At 38.6% G+C, this 20,896-nt stretch overlaps 1 protein-coding gene across 2 annotated transcripts in view; it reads left to right on the top strand.

Moving 5' to 3' along the window:
- 14-3-3zeta (tyrosine 3-monooxygenase/tryptophan 5-monooxygenase activation protein zeta) overlaps positions 1–20,896 on the top strand; it is a 31,057-nt gene extending 10,161 nt beyond the window's left edge. The window contains exons 2-7 of one of the 2 annotated variants that reach the window (XM_045752348.2): positions 3,055–3,159; positions 14,568–14,725; positions 14,828–14,866; positions 15,875–15,998; positions 17,915–18,078; positions 19,107–20,896. In XM_045752348.2, coding sequence (XP_045608304.1) covers positions 3,060–3,159; positions 14,568–14,725; positions 14,828–14,866; positions 15,875–15,998; positions 17,915–18,078; positions 19,107–19,265 — 744 coding nt within the window. In that variant the 5' untranslated portion in view covers positions 3,055–3,059 and the 3' untranslated portion in view covers positions 19,266–20,896. Of the gene's footprint in view, positions 1–3,054; positions 3,160–14,567; positions 14,726–14,827; positions 14,867–15,874; positions 15,999–17,914; positions 18,079–18,224; positions 18,389–19,106 lie in introns of both variants that reach the window. The other variant, XM_045752349.2, reaches the window with a different exon arrangement.

Raw genomic sequence — 20,896 nt, 5'->3', positions numbered from 1 at the left:
TCAAAGCTCTCAATGTAGGTTCACAGTTCAACATAGTCCCAGCAAGTATATGAAACATTGCCAGAAGAACTGTGGACATAGAACTTTTTAATTTTCTCTTAAGTGCCAGACCAACTAAACTGTGGTGGATGAGCCTGGGGCTGATCAAAGCAACAGCCTGTTGGACCAAACTCGCAAGTAGAGCCTGGCCTCAAGCCGGGCTTGGAGTAAACCAACCCCGGGAACCCCATCAAGCAGATATAGCAAATAAGATACTGGGATTTCTAAGAAGCATTAACAACATTCTTCAGCTTTACCTAGACCTTGTTAAGCCTCGTTTAGCTTATTAGGCCTTTGATTAGATGTAAATTGAATACTAGATGGTTTATCCCAAGAATTTAATAAAACCTTTAAGATTAACAATCTTGTACTAGAGAATGTAAATAAAAGGGTACTGTAACAGTTAAAGGCCTGTTGATTCTTGGACTGGTTGGTATAGTGACACATGCTTCTTGTAGTTGGCGTTAGATTTCTGATGGTCAAAACAATTTCACTTGAAATGGTAGCTATACTCCTCCTGCTGTAAGAAATCTTTTATTAAAAAGGGCAGAGCCTGTAATGTAATGAAAATTGTAAACATAGCCTACCAAAGCAGCATTGGTGTTAAAGGACTTAATAACTAGCTGGGGTATTTTGTTTGGGCATAGACTATGCCCAAACAGCAAGTGCAAGTTTATTGCATTTGGCTGTTTTTGCTAAAAGCCAGACATTTTAGCAATTTTTGGAATTTGCACTGAAATTTTTTTAGGCACAATTGTGGTACATAAATTTTTGCAGGTTTTTATTTTGGTAATATTTGAATGTCATTTAAGTTTGAGATTTTATGAACAGTATAATAGATTGTTAGCTGTTAACAGCTGTGCCTTGATGCCAGACTTGAGTGGCTTGAACAATTACTAGAACTTAACATTGTTCCATTGACTTGCACAACACTGAACCATCCAGGAACACACAAGTTCGTAAAACCAAGGACCAATTGTGCTAAGGAGACCTTGGAATGATTGTAACTAATAACGGTAATGAATGTAAAAGGGTTGTAAAACGCAAATGGAATAGTGTAATTTGCAGATCTTTTGAATAAAGATTAAAGGTAGTGTTAACTATACAATTGATTTCACTAAAACTGGAAAGTTTAGCACTGAGCATGGATCTTATAAAGAAAACATAATTGTGAAATATTTTGCACATGCATAACGTACAGCACTGACTTCAACATTGACTTCAACATTGCTGTACAGGAAAGATCCAAATGGCTTACCAGAAGTGTGGTACTGCCAAGCCCATGGAGTTCTGTAAAAGTGTAAACACTTTAATTATTGCAAATGCTCATATATGGGGCTTTTTTTTTTTTATCTAGGAATATACATGGCGACATTGTCTTCCTGGCGTGATGCCTTTTGGTAAATTACGAATTTAAATTCATACCTTTTGATAATACTGTAATGAATTTGAAAAACCATTTAATTTTGTGGCAGCTTTCATAAATCATTTGGAAGCATATAAAATACTTTGTATAAATTAATATGGTAGTATTTCGGGCAGTTTTTGGTGAGCAATTTAAATTATTCCTTTAAATAGCTTTGGATGTCAACTTTGGTGGCCCTTAACCTTTGTTGCCATCATAATGTAGGGGGGGGGGGATAATAAGTCCCCTTTTAGTTGGATAATATCAACTAGGGAATACAGTAGTTCAGTACTGTGTTTTTATGGTTATTTTATTACAAAACTGGAAATATAATCTCTACTAGATATAAACAAATATCCACTTCATTTGGTTGCATTTGACAACCAAATAAATTTAATTTGCATCCTTTATAGGGACAGATTCAAAGGGTTTACTTGTAAGCAATATTTTGCTCTAGATTTGTGAAAGAACAATCACAGGGTTTACTGTCTTGTTTACCCCTCAACTGCTCAGCTTCCAAATATGACCTCCAGTGTGCAGGAAATTCAGGAAAAAAATCTTTTGAAAAAGTCACTCTTCCCCATGGGTGTAGTAACAAAGGTCAAAATTGTATGTACTTTGGCTGCTACGGGGTCCATAAGTTTGTGCGTGACGTCATCATTCCCTGGTCGCCTGTGGCGTATGCCCCTCGGGCCAGGAGGGCCCGGGGCAGGATGTGCGAGTTGCCGCGAATATATTTTAATTTTTTGTGCACAGTTCCAAATACTTTTTTCGTGCCAATCCTATGTATAATTAACACGTACACTATATTATGGCAGTAAAACATCCGTACTGTCTGAAGTGTTATGTGCATGACACGTGTACACACGTTGCACATATTTCCCATGCATCATGCTAACTTATCTGTATTTACAATCTACACACTATACACCATCACATTACAGTATATACATTCACCATCAACACTCAGAACTCGCTATCAGCTGCCACACCCTCACTACTCCATCTTACTCGCCATCATTGCTCCTCCCACAAGTTAGTTTTTATTACACTATTTACACATGTATACCTATCTACATGTTTTATTCACCAGAACTATGCAAGTAAGCCGGTATTGTCCAAACTTTACAGTGGCCACCATACACAGCAAAGATTGTCACCTCCCTCGCCAAAATAGCTCCTCCAACATACTCCTGCTGCTGTTATTACACTATATACAGTGTATACCCATGTACAAATGTGTTCACCATAGCGAACCACTAAGCTAGCGTGATGAGCAAAAAAAGTGGCTGCCACGCAGTGAGGCTACCTCGATTCTCTCCCTCACAATTCCTCCTCACACAATACTACAGTGCTAATTATCACCATAATCCTGCTGCTAGCAATGTGATCACTTCCAGCCAAATCAAACTTGCGTGCACACTCGGGAATTGTAGCCGTTACGGCAATAATTGCATCTTTACATAGTATTTTGTGCTGTACTGTTTTTTCCCGAGTTATTGCATAGGGCATCACTCGTGTTGCTGATGGACAGTACCTGACAGATGTAACTTGCTTTTGGTTTGAGCAATTGGAAAAAAATTGCTTTAAAGTTTTATTTTCTTTTTCAGACATAATGGGAGATAAGGAGGAACAAGTACAGCGAGCTAAGCTTGCCGAGCAGGCAGAGAGATACGATGACATGGCAGCAGCCATGAAGCAGGTCACAGAAACTGGTAAGCATCTTTTAAAAGCATACTTTGAAATGTTTGGTTTCAGATAAGTTATATATCAGGAAGTATTGATACTGCTCAGTGGGTCCCAACCACCCCACCACCCCCTCTAGATGTGACCACACGTGGCATGCAGCAATGCTTTAAATTGGGTTGATCAGAGGTAGTGAAAATGTAGGAAAAATCCTTCAATGCAATGGGGTGGGGGGGATCTATATGCCTCCTGTTGAGTTTTGGGGATTTAACATCCCCTATGGGGGTGGGTGTAAAGGAAGCACAGAAGACTCGTTTTAACTGAACTACATGGGAAGGACCCCTTGCTGGATAAGCAGGAATTCTTACTGGGGAATGTCCAAGAAAGAACATGCTATATTTTTTTTTATACCCAAACATAATTAAAATTTCCACATTATAAGAATACTAAAAAAGGGAGGATGTAAAAGTTTTAAACTTTGACTTAGTTTTTGATACTGTACATCTTGAACATCTCTTGAAAAATTAGTAATGTAACCTAACACTAAGTGCTGTACATAAGTTTGGCAAGGTTAGTTTTGACTGCCAGCTTCTGCTGCATCACTGGTTAAAGCTATTGTCTTACTGGTGAGGTTTCACTTGGTCTTTGGACTATTTGTGAGGCTTTAGTCGTTTGAAGGGCTTTGTAATGCCATTCTTACCAAATAAGTTTTGCTTCCCTCTTGTGTTCATTGGCCTCTTCTGGTCAGCTTTGGTTTGCCTAAAGTACTGAGACATGGTTGCAACTTGTGTATTATCACGGTTGGATAGGTAGGTAGAGAAATAGAAATGATTGAATTAAAGCCACACTCATACATGGCCCACCAAAAGGCAGAGCAAAAGGCTATTAGTGAAAGAAATTATAATATTTTCTATGCAAAATAGAAAAAACCCCACAAAGTATTGGGCACCTGCGAAAGGGAGATAGAACGTTCATTGATAACAAAGAAATGAGCGAAATACTGAGGAATCAATGACTTTCCAGCGAGCCACTAAACACTGAAGATTGATGACCCAAATGAAATTTTCAAGTATAAGATTCCAACAGCAAATCGTATATTAGTCACCCTATCCCCACTGGATTGTGAAGAAGCCATAGACAATATGCCTATGCACTCTGCACCAGGCCCTGATTCTTGGAATTATTCATAAAGAACTAAAAAATAAAAATAACAAATAAAAAAGGCCCTTCACCTCCTTTCCAGACAGCCTGGATACTAGTGTTATCCCTGACACAGTACTAAAAAAAAGCAGATAGCACTACTACATAAATGAGGAAATAAGGCAGAGGCGAAAAATTAGACCGATAGCACTAACATCACACATCATAAAAAAAAATTTGAAAAAATACAAAGATAGATCATAATACATGGAATCATAGCATCTCCATAACCCCAGACAATATGGTCTCAGAACAGGTTGCTCTTGCCTATCACAGATGCTGGACCACTATGACATGGCAGACAACAAAATGCTGATGTAATTTAGATTTCACAAATTTGAGAAATGTGACCATGGTTTTATTGTGCGCACAATGCGTTAAAGAGCTTACCAGAAAAATAGGCAGATGGATCCAAAATTTCCCGACTAACAGCACCCAATGTGTAAATGTAGACAGAAAAATCCGGTTCATCAACTGTGTAGAGCTCAGTCCCTCAGGGTACTGTGCTTGCTCCAGTATTTTTTCTCATCCTCGTATCTGACAAGGACACGATCTATAGTACTGTATCATCCCTTGCAGATAACTTAAGATTTTTTAGCAGAAAACAGTGGATACAGCAAACCTCCAGTCAGATGGTCTTTCTATAGCCTACAGAAAATATGGTGTTTAACGAAGAAACGTTGCGCTACAGAAAAAGGAAAATGTACAAAATGTAGTCAAACCATAACAGAATGAAGAACGAAAAGGCAATATAAAGGATTTGGGTGTACTCGTGTTGGAAGACGTTACATTTAAAGAACACAATAAAGTAGCCATCACCTTTGCAAGAAAAATTAAGTTGGATAAATAGAACCATTTGCATGAGATGCTATACCAATACTTCTCAAGATGCTAGTGCTCTCTAGTGGAATACCGTTGCACAATGAGTCCTTCAAAGCTGGAGAAATTGCTAACCTGGAGAGCGTGCAGAGACCCTTTACTGCAAGAATCCACTCGTAAAACATCTAAACTATTGGGACCAACTTAAATGCTTAAATCTATTATCTTGAGTGCAGGCAGAAGATATAAAATAATTTACACATGGGAAATGGTAGAGGGTCTCATCCCAAACCTGCACACAGAAATATCACACGAGACAAGGTGTGGCAGGATGTGCAGAATACCCCCAGTGAAAAGCAAAGGTGCAATAGGTACTGAGAGGCTTCTCAACATCAGAGGCCCAAGACTGTTCAACATGCTTCCACTACACATGAGGAGCATAAGTGGCTGATCCCTCTGTTGGAGAGAACTTGGAAAGCGCCTCCAAAGGATGCCTGATCAACCAGGCTGTAACTTACGTCAGGCTGTGAGCTGCAGTGTCCAACAGCCTAGTTAATCAGTCCAGCAACGAGGCATGGTCGATGACTGGGCCGTGGGGATGCTAAGCCCCGAAATCATCTCGGGGTAACTTCAAGGATGAAAAGCCAATTAGCTTGTCAACAGAAGACACTAGTAAACTGTTTAGAAGACTGGTGGTGTCCTTGATGCCATTCTCATCCACACTAATAATGGACTGAAGATCTCTTCACTTGTCACTTTATCCTGTCATGAACATCATTGTAGCCATTCAACCACATCCTGTGTAAATTATCACCAGAATTTCAGAAGTAAATAGATTTGTATGTCAAATTCCATTTGTAAATATAGTGGTATTGGGAGGAAGGACCATATCTTAACCTTGAAACCAAGGTGTCAACATAGGGTTCGGGGGTGAGCAGGTGCATTATTAAGCAACAGAAAAGCTCAAACTTTGCTTTGCTTCGCTGTTTTTTGTAATTTACACGAACTTCCTTGCAAAATGCGTAAAACAAAGATGATCTGCGTAAACAATGCATTCTTTGAGCTATATTTACACGCAGATTGTTAAAGCCATGTACTTTCTCAATACAGACTAGTTTAATTTAATCAGTTGCAAATTTGAGCTGCATTATAAATTAGATAAGATATACATTATAAATTTGTTTAAATAAACACTGCTTTTATCTGTTTCTCTCAAATAGTGCCTAGCTTTAAACCTTGAAATCCAACCAGCCCTGGCCCTGAAATCCTGTGTTCCAATAGTTGGCTGGAAACTGGCTGCAGCATTTATTGCACTGCTATTTGTCACCAGCTGTTGTGCATTACAAATCACTTGTACACAACCTTATCCAACTGTGCATTGTGTGCAGGCTTCATAATTTTTGTTGCACTGCTTGCACCTTCACTTGCTGGTTGCTATGTATTTTGCAACACAGCTGGGTTTCAATTTAAAGTTCAATAGATATTTATCTTTAATGGTTAGGACCACTTTCATGCTCGAACACCACCAGGATGATTGCTGCTGCTACCACCACCAGTCGGTTTTGTCTCAAAAATTGTTAGTCATTTTAAGAATTTCACTAATGGTGTGGCACTGTAGTATGAGGGGTGAAGTGTAGTTTTAGCTTGACTGCCTGAAATTGTCCAATTGGGGCAGGCAGGCAAGTTATGTGGGCTACTTGGCAGGCCCCTAATTTTAGCAGAAACAAGTCTTCAGCCTGTACTGTTTAGAAATTTGTATTTTTTTGAATACTGAATTATATAATTCAACTTAAAAATTAACGCTTGGGAATTTTATGTAAAGATTCTTTCGTGCACTCCTGTGTGCTTTGTCAATGTCTGTGGTTAAGACGACTTAAATCTGACTAATGCAAACCTGACCATGTGCTCAGACCCTGACAAAGCACTTGGTGCAAAAGACTTGGTATATAAATCTTTTCATAACATTCACAAATATGCAAGTGTTGGTTTTTAACATACGAAATTACCTTGCGGTTGCCTTGAGGATTTAGAGGCTTAGTGGCCCGGTCGTCGACCAAGTCTCCTCATTGCTGGACTGGTCAACCAGGCTGTTGGATGTGGCTGCTCACAGCCTGGTTGGTCAGGTATCCTTTGGAGAAGACATTACCATTACTTTGTTTATACAGTAATTGGGCATCTCTACATGCCTCCAAATCCCCAGCTGTCCCTCAAAACCACCCCATCTGCCAAACAGCACCCACCCTAACACATCCCATACCCTGGCCTCGAGCCACTGCTGTATGGGATTAACGCGGTATGGCCCGATGCTGAACTTGGTTATTGGGCAAAATGCCCCAATTTTCTGAATGTCTGGATATGGCAGTTAAACCAGAAAGTTATCAACTCATTTGGGTTATCCAGCAAAAATTATCAGGTTCAACTAGCTTCAGATAAGAGCTCATACAGTATAGCTCAAGGTCTAGTACCAAATAGCTGCCCATGATAATTAAGTGGTTCAGCTGGGATCAATTTGAAATTTCCTCAAACCTCAGATTTAGACTGCTTATAAATACCTAAAAATAATTTTTCTAGCCATTACCTAATAAGACGACCCTTGCTATCTAGCATGCAAGGTATATAAATAGAACTCTAGTGCATGTGGCATAACATTCAGGTTTGATAGTGAACGATATTTCTCAAATCCTCAGCCATGGTTGTGCAACACGTCTGAAGTAATTTGCTTGATTAAAAATTTTCACTGTTGTAGGAAGTCGGGTAGGCATATTGAGGTCCTCTTGAGGTCAGCAGCTGATCTTGGCCATGGTGCAACCCATAACACCTCTTTTAGGTGAAAAAGCATTAGGTGAAAGGAAATTGCTTGAAAAAGCCTCAAACTTTCAGTAGTGTAACTGAGCACCTCAAAGCAGGTATTGTACTATATGCAGTGTTAATGGCACTTGTTTACTAATCCTAAAATTTGGTAGTTTGAGTAGAATACATTATACTCACACTTGAAGAGTACTTCACTTTCGATGCAAGGTACATAAGCAGTGTTTTAACTCGGATGGGTCTTCATGAGAAAGAAATGTAGAATTAATGGGCAAAGGAATTATAATTTTAGTAAATTTGAAAAGTTTTGCTTTAAAAGACTAAAATGCTGAACCTTAGAAATGCTGCTTTCTGACTCAAGAATGATCACTTTCCCAAATTTTAAATACAGTACTGTAAATTGGTAGTGGTTGGTTCTTATTGAAAGCATGGGGGGGGGGAGACAGTGAAGTCATGATCCCAAAGTATATATGTGTGCCAGTTGATCACATTGGTTATTTATTTATATGCAGTAAACAAATGCATTGAAAGTTGACTGCATATGTTAGCTTTGTTCCAGCTGTCCTAGACTTCAAAATGCCCAAATTTCACTTAAAACTAGTAAAGGCATGTTAGCTTGTTAGAAGTTTGAGCTAACAAATGACTAGAAATATTTCCTGATAAATAGTATTAATAATAAACTTGAGTACAAATAGTTAACATTTAAAGGTACTTTAACAATGGGATTGGAGGTAAAGCTACTGGTAATGTCCACTGAGGTCTGGTTAACCATTGGGCAAAAAAATTAGTTTCTGTAAATCTTTCTATAACTGAAGAGGCTTGTTAGTGCAACTGTTCCAATTTTTATCTGGGTGCGTGAAGGTAAGTTTCCTTCTAGTGTTAAATAATAGCACCTAGAATTTTGTGCTTATTTAACATGCTTTTCAGTCAATTGTCAATGCCTTTCTGGGCCAGGGGTGATAAGTCTAGAGAACAAACACAAAGGTATCTGGCACGTGTCAACACCTGATGCTCAACTTTGCCACTTCCCATTTTAATCTCGGATGTTTTTTTTATCATTAGTTTTTATTACCCTCCAGAGCTAATATATCCATATTTGCATCATGCATGTAAAATCCATAAAAGAATTGTCTTTTGATAATTGCAGTCCCCTAGGGATCGTCAATAGATAATCGCATTAAACACAAAATTTCAGAGCCTGGCATTTGATAGAGCAATCATTGACAAAGAATTAACTGTCCTAACTGACAATTATAGGTGGTCACCAACATTGCACAATGGCTAGGATTTACTTGCGCTAAAGTCTAAACAATGCTGGCTGCATTTTGAATATAGCATGTGATAGAGATCATTGGCCCTCCCTCATGGCCCATCAGTCAACCAATTGCTGCATAGTCTCAATGATAGCTTGTAATGTACACAATTTTTGTTGATTTAGTCCAATGGAAATGTACAGTATCTCAACTGTCTGAAGCACTGAGGTGCAGCAAATAAATTTTTATTTTTTTTTTAACGTTTTAATCGTATTTTACAAATTACTTTTTAAAGTATGAAGATTAAATTTTTAAGTACTGTACACTTGCTATAGTTGGATCATGGATAACATAGCTGCATACCAGAGATGCATAATAATTTGCATGTGGAAAAGAGGGGATGGTCCCAAACCTGCACACAGAAATATCACAAGACCAGGAGGCATGGCAGGATGTGCAGAATACCCCCGTTGAAAAGCAGAGGAACAACAGGTAATCTTGAACTCTTATCAACATCAGAGACTGTTCAACACGCTTCCACTACACATAAGGGGCATAACTGGCCAACCCCTCAGTGTTCAAGAGAATTGGATAAACACCTCCAAAGGATACCTGATCAACCCGGCTGATTCGTACGTCAGGCTGCGAGCAGCCGCGGGGATGCTAAGCCACGGAAGCGCACCAAGGTATGCCCTTTGCACAGGCTTGGCCTAGCAGGACTCCTTGGTTACACAACAGAGCATTTGTACTGCTGAACAATTTAAACAGTACATACTGTTTAGAACATACAGTAATTAGGATATTGTTCATCGAGGATCCAGAGTATAAAATGCAAAATGGATTTAACCACATTTACATCCCAAAAACTGTAGTTAAAATGTTTTGCAGTGTTAAATGAGCAAAATTGGTGGGTCTAGGTTTTGATGGATAGTCACTACACTTTGTCATGTTGCAAGTGTCTCGTGCATTTTGCCATAAAATGTTAAAGGGTATGATGGTATCCCTAAACTATAAAGCCTGTACTGCATTGTCTGCAAGTGTTTCCCATAGTTAGGTATAAATGCTCAAGCAAAATCCACAACTGGCCTTAATGAGGCTAATTCAGTATTTGCAATATTTTTGGGAATGGAAAACATTAAGTGGGGTTAGTGTAGATGAGCATCTAATAAAGATGGTTAAACAATTTGCAGGGTTAAGTGGTGAGGCTCCATACTCTGCTTTAAATGTAGATACTTTGGCAGCCCAATTTGCATAAAGCCTGAACAAATCCACAAGGCTGTGACGAGGATTTGAACCTGTCAGGATCCCAGATGCTGCCCCATCCATCCCAATCAGATGCTCTCGGATTTAGGTTAGAATCCTCGTCACGGCCTTTGTGGATTTGTTCACTTGATGCATCATGCTATTGTGATGTGTGCTGCATAAAGCCTGTCAATTCAAAGTTGAAAGGTGGAACCAAAGAGCCATTCCCATAAATAAGTACATAGGGCAAGATTGGCAATAGTCAAAATAAAATATTTTTATTACTTCCCCAATCAAAAGGGGAATTTTTTAAATTTCTGGTACTTTATCCCATATTTTAATGGCGAGGGAGCCAATGCCATCTCTTGATGCACTGGACTGGTCAGTGAACATTCCCCTTGCCTACCTTGTGGTTACCTGTGTTGATTCTGGGGGTCAAGGTCCCAACAGCCCAAGTCCTGGTACAAGGCCTGCAAGTTGGTCTGTTGAACCAGGCTGTTGGATGTGGCCAGGCATGAATCGCCCTGATCAGGTATCCTTTGGAGGTAGTCTTTTCTCGTTAATAAACTAACATACTCTGGGTATCATTGTATGACAACTGCACATTAAGGGGGTATATTGGCAAAATATGCAATAAATGAAAACTGGTTTGATTTCAAACTTTTTTGACTAGTATATAAAATTGGTTTCAACTGGTCCAAGTCTCAGCATTGTAGCATAAATAGGAAGAAAGTCATTTTCCAAAGTGGTCAAAAACTAACAAGTGTCAATTGAAATCAGGTCTGACTCTAAGCTATCACAATAACATATAATAAAGTATTAATATTTAGTTTTATGCCCCCCCCCCCCCAAAAAAAAAAAAAAATAAAAAAAAATTTCGTTTTTATTTTATCAGTCGATTTGCATGACTTGTACACCTTGCAGAATGTAGGCCTATCTGTAAGGATGTAAATTTTGGAGGAAATTGGGTGAAGTTGACTTCAACCAGTGTTATTTATACTGTACCTCCAACTTTGTTCTGGCAATATTTCAGTTTGCAGAGTATTATTCTATTGTATATTTCTAAATTATTTTTCTATAGTACTGAATAGTGCAACCTATATTTGGTGAATATAGGTTGCAACACAATTATGAATTTATAGATTTAAAAAGCATTGTTCTAAAGTAAAGTTCCTGTAATACTGATAGTGATTTAGAAGTCTGTCACATTCCTGGTAGATGTCTAATTTGATAGGTTCAAATAAAGATTTAAGAAGATCTTAATCTTTAAAAAAAATAAGATCTATAAAGGCATCTTTAAGCAAATTTTCATTTATAAAATTACTCTACAACCATTAGTTTCAAATGAAATCATTTGACACTAATCTATCACATTAGCATATAATAGGATTTGTCCAACTGGATTATCCAAAATGTTTAGGTTTACTAATACAAAGTCAGTTCCCCCAAAAAATTTATGCAAATATATAATATTTATAAATATAAAATCAATAAATGAACTTAGGAATAAAGTTTGGACAAATTGTTGAGATGTAAAATCTAAAGGTGCAAGTTGCATGTAAATTGAATGAGTAGTCACTTTTGTTACTTGAAAAGAAATGAAGTCAAAGGTTCTGCCACATGTGGCTGAAGTTGACATCAACCAATTGCCTCCAAAATTGGCACCCTTACAGATAGGCTTACGTGCAGTCAGGTGTATGTTTCATGCAAATTGCCCGATAGTGAAAAATTAGAAAATCACTTTTTATAAATAAATTCTTTGTGCTATTGTGATAAGAGGTTGGACACGATTTCAGTTGATAAGAGTTTCATATTTTTTTAACATTTTGGAAAAATTTTGACACCATTTTCATTTATTGCATATTTTGTAGTTCTGTCCCCTTAACACACGCTGTGGGAAGGGAATGTGCTATACCTTTTAACAGGAATGAGCAGTCTTTTCCTTTACCAATGTCCAGACTATAATTTATAAAAGCAAAGCAGTTTTAGTTTGTAAATTTACTAAAAATTCATAAACAATTAAGCATATTGTATACACAGGATACTACATGCAAATACCTGTAACATGGTGCTTGATAAAAATGGGTAAGTGGTCGTATGACACGGCATTGTCCTTGACCCTACCACACGTCGGCTGACATTATTTTTCTGCCATTTAGAATTGACTGAATCCATGGGCTTCTTGTCAATGTTGGGAGACCTGCAAGTGTTTTATTGTAGATTTATTGCAGCCTGGTTTTCCTAGACTACTTTTGTCTAATGTAGCCAAAGTTTAAAATCCTGAGCCGCTGGGGAGCGTAGATACTGGCGACATCCTTGACACTTTAAAAAGGCGATAAAATTAAATTAGACTAGATTTTTAGCTCTGAGAAATTGATAAACTATAGTATTAAATGGTTTTTGAATTGAGATTCTTGCAATAATGGCACATTGCCAACTCATTTTTTTCCTTTGGGAAAATTAACAAAACAGATTAAATAAATCGCTTCAAATTATTTACATTGTTATATACTGTAATTAAAACTGAAGACTTAACACTGCATTTTTAATCAGGAAGATAAAAATTGGTATGCCAACTTCTAGAATTTAGATTTTTCAAAATACTGTACCAAATTTGGCAGTTTTTTTTTTGGGGGGGGGGGAAGCCTTTTGCATTAGGAAATTTAGGAATTTCCCCTAACTATAGTACTGTCTAGCCTTTCCAATACTATCAATGACTACAGTATTTGAAAATCTGAAATGGATCAAGTCAGTTAGTTTACTTTGTTCTTGCTAACCATGTTTTATAGCCAAAATTCAGTAAATCTGAAATGTATTGTTCTAAAGTAAAGTTGACTTGGACGCCTTAAAATAGCAGCCCATCCCTTTATAAGGGATGGGCTGCAAAGCTGACAAAAATTTAAAGTTCCTTTTCATGGGTTTAGTGCTAGTTGCCCTCAAATGTTGGATCTGGATGCCTTGAAAGTGCTTCGAAATATTATGAGTGCTAGAATAGTAGCATAGCATAGCACCCAGAACAAGGCCGAAGATAGTAAATTTTACTTCTAATGGTTAATTACAATGTAGTTTGCTTGATACTAAGGATGAATTTTGAAATCACACGACCTTAAATTTGTAAAAAGGTGATTAAATTTGTAAAAATAATTTAATAGCAAGACTCAAATGAGATGCAAAAGATCTTAAGATTCTAGCTCAGATTGAATACAGTTCAACATTAACTGTTGCATTCAAGGTTGTAGAAATTTTTGCACTTAAACCTGTGCAATGCACATTTATTGCTACCTTACCTTGAGGTGATTTTGGGGCTTAGCCCTGAAAACTGCTAAAGTAAACTCTAAAACATTGATTGCTTAAAATCTTTATACTCCATGAAATGAAGTGAGCTCATTAGTTTGGAAATGATTAATGGTATGGGTACCAAATCTGCACCCCAGAATTTAAAGATGCATAGTGTGCAAAATCACACTGGAAAATGGCAAGTATGTTTTAAAGAAATTTCTTTAAATTAGGCAAGGCTGGTTTTAAAGTGCTCCATTTGATTGGCATAATTAACATTACAAAACTGGCTAAAACCTTTAAGAGGGTACTTCATTAATTAGGCTAGTTCCTGACACGTGCTGCATTTAGCATAGTTTTCAATCGGGAGGGTCTGGTCACAATGGAATGCAGCCCCCCCCCCCCTCCAAAATACTGAAGATGGGTGCACTACTACACTAGTGAAAACTACAAAATTAATTTTATTAATTGAAGTACTATATTTTGCATTCATGGAAATTTATTAAGTGTAATTTACCAAAGCATGCCTGGGTATTGGTTACTTTTTCAAAGTTGGAAGCTGCAGCTGCATTATTGCTTGTTGGTCAAGAAACTTGCATTTAACATTTAATGGACCAGAAAGATAACCAAACCATACAGCTATATAAATGTAATGAGTTAACCAAGACCCAGGAAAAAAAAAAAGCATTGAATATAATTAAACACCATTTTCTGGGTGAGACCCGGAGGCTCCCGGAGCTATATCGGGCTGGTGTGTATAAGTTGATTTGTGGAGTAGATAGTTGGAGATATCTTTGGCTCATTCATTTGGTGGTCATGTATTTCATCTTTATTTCCAGGGGTGGAGCTCTCAAATGAGGAGCGAAATCTTTTGTCAGTAGCGTACAAGAATGTTGTAGGAGCTCGGAGAAGTTCCTGGAGAGTTATTTCCTCCATAGAACAGAAAACAGAGGGTTCAGAACGAAAACAACAAATGGCAAAGGAATACAGAGAGAAGGTAAGCAGCTTGTTTAAGCTCTTGTCATAGTGGTTTTCATGCATATACAGTATTGGAGATTTAAATGTTTGCTTACTCTTAAAACAAATTTTTCTTCTACAGGTTGAAACAGAACTTAGAGAAATATGCCAGGATGTATTGGTAAGTACACTTGTGGATTTTATTAATGTTGAAATTAGGTATGAAGTTTTGATTTCAAGGTTTGAGGAGGTTGGTTGGACTGGTAGGTACCTTATGGTCAAAATGCTTGTGTAGTATAGGGTACATATCAACTGACTTAAAACCATAAAAATTGAGTTTTCTGTAAGGAAATTATTCGACAGTATGCAGCAGTTGTTCATGTCTGGAAAAGCAAATGAGGTGCAAAGATGTGCCACCAAATTGCTTTGACCTCAGAGCCAAGAAAACACTATTGGTGTATTCCTCTAGACTACCCATACACACTTTTGGAAATTCCTTGCATTCTTTTGGCTAATGTTTCCAGCTTCTTCCCATCATGTCCTAATTTCTGTAAATTTGAAGAGGCTATCATTGTCTACCTTACATATTCCCCTATTCCACCTAAAACTTGTTGGGATTGAATTCCAGCAACCATTTGACCACCCTTGAAGTTTGCCTCGATCCTGCTATAACTTGCAATTTGTGTTCACATTCCTCATCAGCTTGACAAACATTGACATGTCAAAGCACACTTGCTCACATGTTGTTCATATCAATTAAGAACATGCAGTCCCAGGACAGCTTGGTGGGACACTCCTTGCTAAATTCCTCCAGCTTGAAACCACACCTTAACACCTGTGTCTGCCCATTTTTTCTCCCTAGGTATCACGACCCGCTTCTCAATCTTGTACAATAATCTTCGTGGGGAGCAGTATCGAGTGCTTTTTATGATCTATGTAAATAGTCTAGTTGTGGTGGTCTTCCTTTCTCGCAGTTTACCTGTAGCTGGAAGACTATGTACCACCCATGGGATCTCTGTTGGTATTGTACGGTGGAGCTAATAATGTCCCGATTTGACTTTAAATGCATCGGTGTTCATCGGTGCTAGAGTAAACTTGCTTTTAAAGTTAAGGTAGTAAAGTTTAAGTAGGATTTACTTGTAGTTATAGGTATTAAGGTAGTTATAACTTATATTTTTTATTCATACAGGGTCTTCTTGACAAGTTCCTTATTCCCAAGGCCTCGAATCCAGAGTCTAAGGTATTTTACCTAAAAATGAAGGGAGATTACTACAGGTATCTGGCCGAGGTGGCCACTGGTGATGTTCGAGCGGGTAAGTACACATGGTTCTTGCTGCATTTTCCTTAGTCATTTAACAAATTCCTAGGTTCAAAACTCGGTTTACTATTACCATGGTTTGGTGATCGTTAAACTTTAGGGTTGTAATATCCAGACAGTGAAATCTTTTCTGCACCTGTCTAGCCAGAGTAGAGAATTGGTGTAGTTAGGTAGCCATTTTAAACACCATGATAACAAGGAACTGGTTCTGATAGTTCTAGTTGGTCAAACCTGGGATCAGGCTTGCACTAGTGTAAAAGTGATGGGGGTGTGTTATTACTTCTCTGCAATGTGATTGGTAAGTAGAGGTGTATAGACATTTTGATAAATGCCAGTCATGTCAGTTTCTTAATTGTATTGTTACTAGTTTCCACCTGTGAAGTTGTATAAAGTATGTGCTGGAATTATATAACTACACCTTTAGTTGCAAGTATATAATTTGGCATTTGTTTATACATGCTGTATTAAGGTTCAACAATGTTGGCCTAAGCAAGTGATAACTATTGGAACGTGCCTTTGAAGAGTTCATGTTAGATTCTATTGTGAAAGTTGCCACTTAGTTGGTGCATTGGGTGACTTCTTGAATGTGGCAAAGCTTGACAATGTTGGCAACTGCAAGCTTGAAACGGAGCAAAGTTTTATTAAATGCATATAGGTGTTAATGTCAAGTTTTGCATCTGGAGATGGTTCGCCATATTACCTGGATAAGGGCCTTTTAGAAATTAGTGGGTTTGTGGAAAATGTTGGCACAAAGTAATCAAACTCGTACATGGCCTTTGCCTAAATCTCAAAATAAAGGTTAAATTTAAAGTTTATTGTAAGAAATGCTATTTAGTGATTAGGAGGGACTGCAGTCTTACCTCTGCCCCCTTCTTGTCCCTATTTAGTTGTACATTCTTCTGGCTTTTTCTAGGTTAAAGTGTTCTAACCTGTTTCCTTGGCTATTCTGAATGGTCCAAATTATCCAGAGAACTGGAATTCTGAAATCTACGTAACTTGCTTTGCCTGACAATATGCTTTCCCATGTTTGGTAAAAGTGGGTTTGTTTGGAAGTGTCCTTCCTTATTATCCTAGATGTATCCCACCACAAAGGTGGTCATAAATTAAGCTTTTCACCTTGTATGAAAATCTCTTTAGATAGATCCCCCCCCCCCCCTGCATTGTATGAAGGAGAGTGGTTGCAGCTGCATGATGACTCACTGGCATTGTGCCAACTCATCACAGCCAAGCTCCATCCCCTCAACCGTCTCCCTCCTACACACCTTCCTCGCCAATATTAGTATTTTGTAAATGCCATTATGATGGTTTATTGTTGCATTAGTGTTCATAGTTACTAGAGGCATTTGAGTCCTTCAGCTGAACAAACTAATCCTCACCGTGTGAAAGGTGGTAGTATTTTATAGGGCTGTGTTCAATGTTTTAAACTGCATCTTAATTTGCACAACTACCAGCTAGCCATTGCCTCTACCATAATTTGTTGGAAATCTCCCTCCACCCCTTGCGTGTCATGGTCACTCCTATTGAACTTGCCGACCTAGAAATACTGGAGAGCATTTGCTACCCAAGTACTTTCAGTAAAACATCTAAATTGAGAAGCTGTTGATTTTCACCAAAATTAAGCACAGAGCACTAAATCTAGACTTTTAGTGTATTAAAGATATGGAAATTTAATTGGATAGTTACTGGTTCTTATCTATGCATGGAAATCAGACTGGGAGGCATGGCTAGAAGTGCAAAATAGCCACTTTGAAAAGCAGTTATATTTTTAATGAACAAATGTAATTGACATGGTGAATGGAATTTTCAACATCCATTTTGGGTAAATAAAGCTGGACAAAGTTTTAATAGTACATTTCCACTAAGTGCATACGGTTTTATAAATGCTTTAATAAAACTGATTTCTTCATTCAGGTGTTGTGGACGACTCTCAGAAATCCTACCAGGAGGCTTTCGATATCGCCAAGGCAGAGATGCAGCCCACCCACCCTATCAGGCTGGGTTTGGCATTGAACTTTTCAGTTTTCTTCTATGAGATCCTCAACTCGCCTGATAAGGCATGCCAGCTAGCTAAACAGGTACTACAATCTCGCCTTGCAGGGGACCGGTGGTGACGGGGAGCAACATGTAATAATGCAGAGTGATGGGCAACTCACTTGCGTGCAGATCCCTAATTATCTTTAGTTTCATTATTTATTTTACCCTCCCTTGTTTGTTATTCAAGTTGTGGTTGACGACTCCCAGAAGTCATACCAAGAGGCCTTCGACATCGCCAAGTCTAAGATGCAGCCTACTCATCCCATAAGGCTAGGCCTGGCCCTCAACTTCTCCGTTTTCTACTACGAGATCCTGAACTCCCCTGACAGAGCGTGTCACTTAGCCAAGCAGGTAACGAGACCTGAACCAATGAGCGGCTGCTGTGACTCGCGTGACACTTTAACTTGACCCCTTGACCCTTCTGCATGACCCCGTGTGTCATGGGATCAGCTATATTAGCTGGGTAGATCACTGATATTAGATTTAATTTAACCCTTACCCTGTGTTAAAACTAACATTTGAATGATAGTGTAGTTTAGTGTGGAGTTCAGTAGCCTTTTGGGTCAACAAGCTTCTGAAATGGGAGTATGTGGGTTGTCAAAATATTCCTTGGCAAGCATATATTTTCTCTCCACATACCCTCTGAAGCACACAGGGTCACGAGAGTGCAGTGACGCACAATAGGTGTCCTGCATGGCGGATGACATTTCTGGGGAACCTGTTGCTCCCTATACCCCGGACTCTTGCGATTACCCAACTACAGTTATTAACTTCGGGTGCTCCTGCGATACCTGCGTCTCGTTATTGCATTACAAAGCACATTTTCGTCATTAAACATAAATTACTGTTGTGTGCTATCGAACTAATCTAGACATAAAAATTCCTTCGTAATATATGAACAGTGATTAAGTTTGCATGTTTTCCTGCTTTATGGGAGTAAATATGCCTAGATACATAAACCTTAGCAATAGTTTTAATGTGTTTTTAAAGTTTTTCTAACAAATCTTGCAATATTTTTGTACAATTATTTAATGTTTATTTTACTCAGCCTTTAATGTTTTTGTTACAGGCATTTGACGATGCAATCGCAGAGTTAGATACGCTAAATGAAGATTCATATAAGGATTCTACGCTCATTATGCAGCTTTTGCGAGACAACCTGACGCTTTGGACGAGCGACACGCAGGGCGAGGGAGAAGATGCTAATGAAGGGGGCGACCAAAACTGATAAATGCAACCCTTAATAGCATGCTTCACTCGACCCTCCATACTACAACCTTCAAGTCATGATGCCTAAGGGTCGACCATTCCTCACCTCACTTTTCACACCGCCAGCGTGGCTACCAGTAGTCGAGGCTGCGGCTGGGCGCTCCTCAGTGACGCTACGCTCATCACCTCGATACTCATGGCCGCAACATCATCACAACGGTCGCCCCTCGGCCCCTCTGCTGCCTGTAAGACTTCCTCGAGCTTGTTAATGTATCGAGAAGTCTTCATTTCTTTCCCAGTGCATTTGTGACTCACCATTGAGGAGCAGTCCCAGCTGTTAGGTTAACAATTGTGCACAGGCTACCCGGCGAGTGTTGCAGCTCTTGCCTGCCATCTTGAGAGACTGTAAAGTGAATATAGACTATGGGACTAACTGGAGCTCTCTGGACCAGCATGGAGAGAGTTTGATAGTGTGAAAACAGCGCTTGGGTCGGCTGGTCGTTTCTCAGTGGGGCGGCCAGCCAGACTGCATTACTATTACTGCTAAATGAACCACTTAGCATTTTGTACTTCCCATGGGGTCGGGCTCCCTCGGTCCCACCTCTTTGTATGTAACGTTGCGTACTGACAGTCAGCGGACAAAACCAACAAGTATGAAGAGATTGTTACTGTATTAACCAGTGAATCATGTTGTTGTAGCCAAGAAAGTATACCATAATTAGATTCTTTGGCAACACGAAACTAAATTTTTGTAGCTTTCGAGGTGTTAACATTTTAAAATGCCATATCAAGTGTTACAACTCATGAATTCACTGTACGTTTAAGATTAATAATGTATTACTTATTGGTTTATTAGATGTGACCCCTTCAAAATTGAGCTGATTTTCTGTTGTCGTGGCCAGTTGGTGTCTACAAGATCAATAATAAATGCGGTAGATATTGACATTGTTGGATATAAGCATGGAGTAATGATGGAAACATTTGATTATACAAATTCTCTGGCGCTGTTGAGAATGATCGGCGATCAGGCGAGATATCTAGCGGGAATGGGAAGCAATTTGATTAATGGTACCATCTTCACAGTTGGGCGGGATTTTTATATTTGGCCTTTACCTTTAATGACCCGATGAGGAAACTTACTGGCAGTACCACCACCATTGTCAGTAGAAGGGGAGATTTAACACCATTCAACGTTGTCACTCAAATGTAAAATGTCCCAACTCTCCTGATGCCGAGTGTTCTCATCTGCTTTATTTGAAGACCAGTCAACTGAGGAGCTTTATTTCTCTGGGTTTGTACTTATGTTCACACTGATTTATCAAGAGTACTTTGCAGGGTGCTCTGCCTATCTTCTAGGTGGACGTGTAGTTTGCCTAGCAGGCGATATTCAAAAGAATGGTATTAGAATTTTCATTTTCATTGTAATCTGCATTAATAGTATGAACGGCCTCCCCATGAAAGATATTGGTATAAATTTAACGATTCTAGCAAGTCACCAATCAGCGCTTGAAATCGACTGCCAAATGTGAAATGTATAAGAGCGTAATAATGTTTTGGTGGTAGTTTAGGTCAAAATTTAACTTTGAAAAATTCTCGCCCCTTTGTCAAAATTGCTTTCCTAAATCAACGTAATAAACGTTTCATATACAA

Source organism: Procambarus clarkii, chromosome 79 (genome assembly GCF_040958095.1).
Source record: "Procambarus clarkii isolate CNS0578487 chromosome 79, FALCON_Pclarkii_2.0, whole genome shotgun sequence".
NCBI classification, from domain to species: Eukaryota; Metazoa; Arthropoda; class Malacostraca; order Decapoda; family Cambaridae; genus Procambarus; species Procambarus clarkii.
Note: the sequence above shows the minus strand (reverse complement) of the source record. Positions and strands in the feature narration are given on the sequence as shown.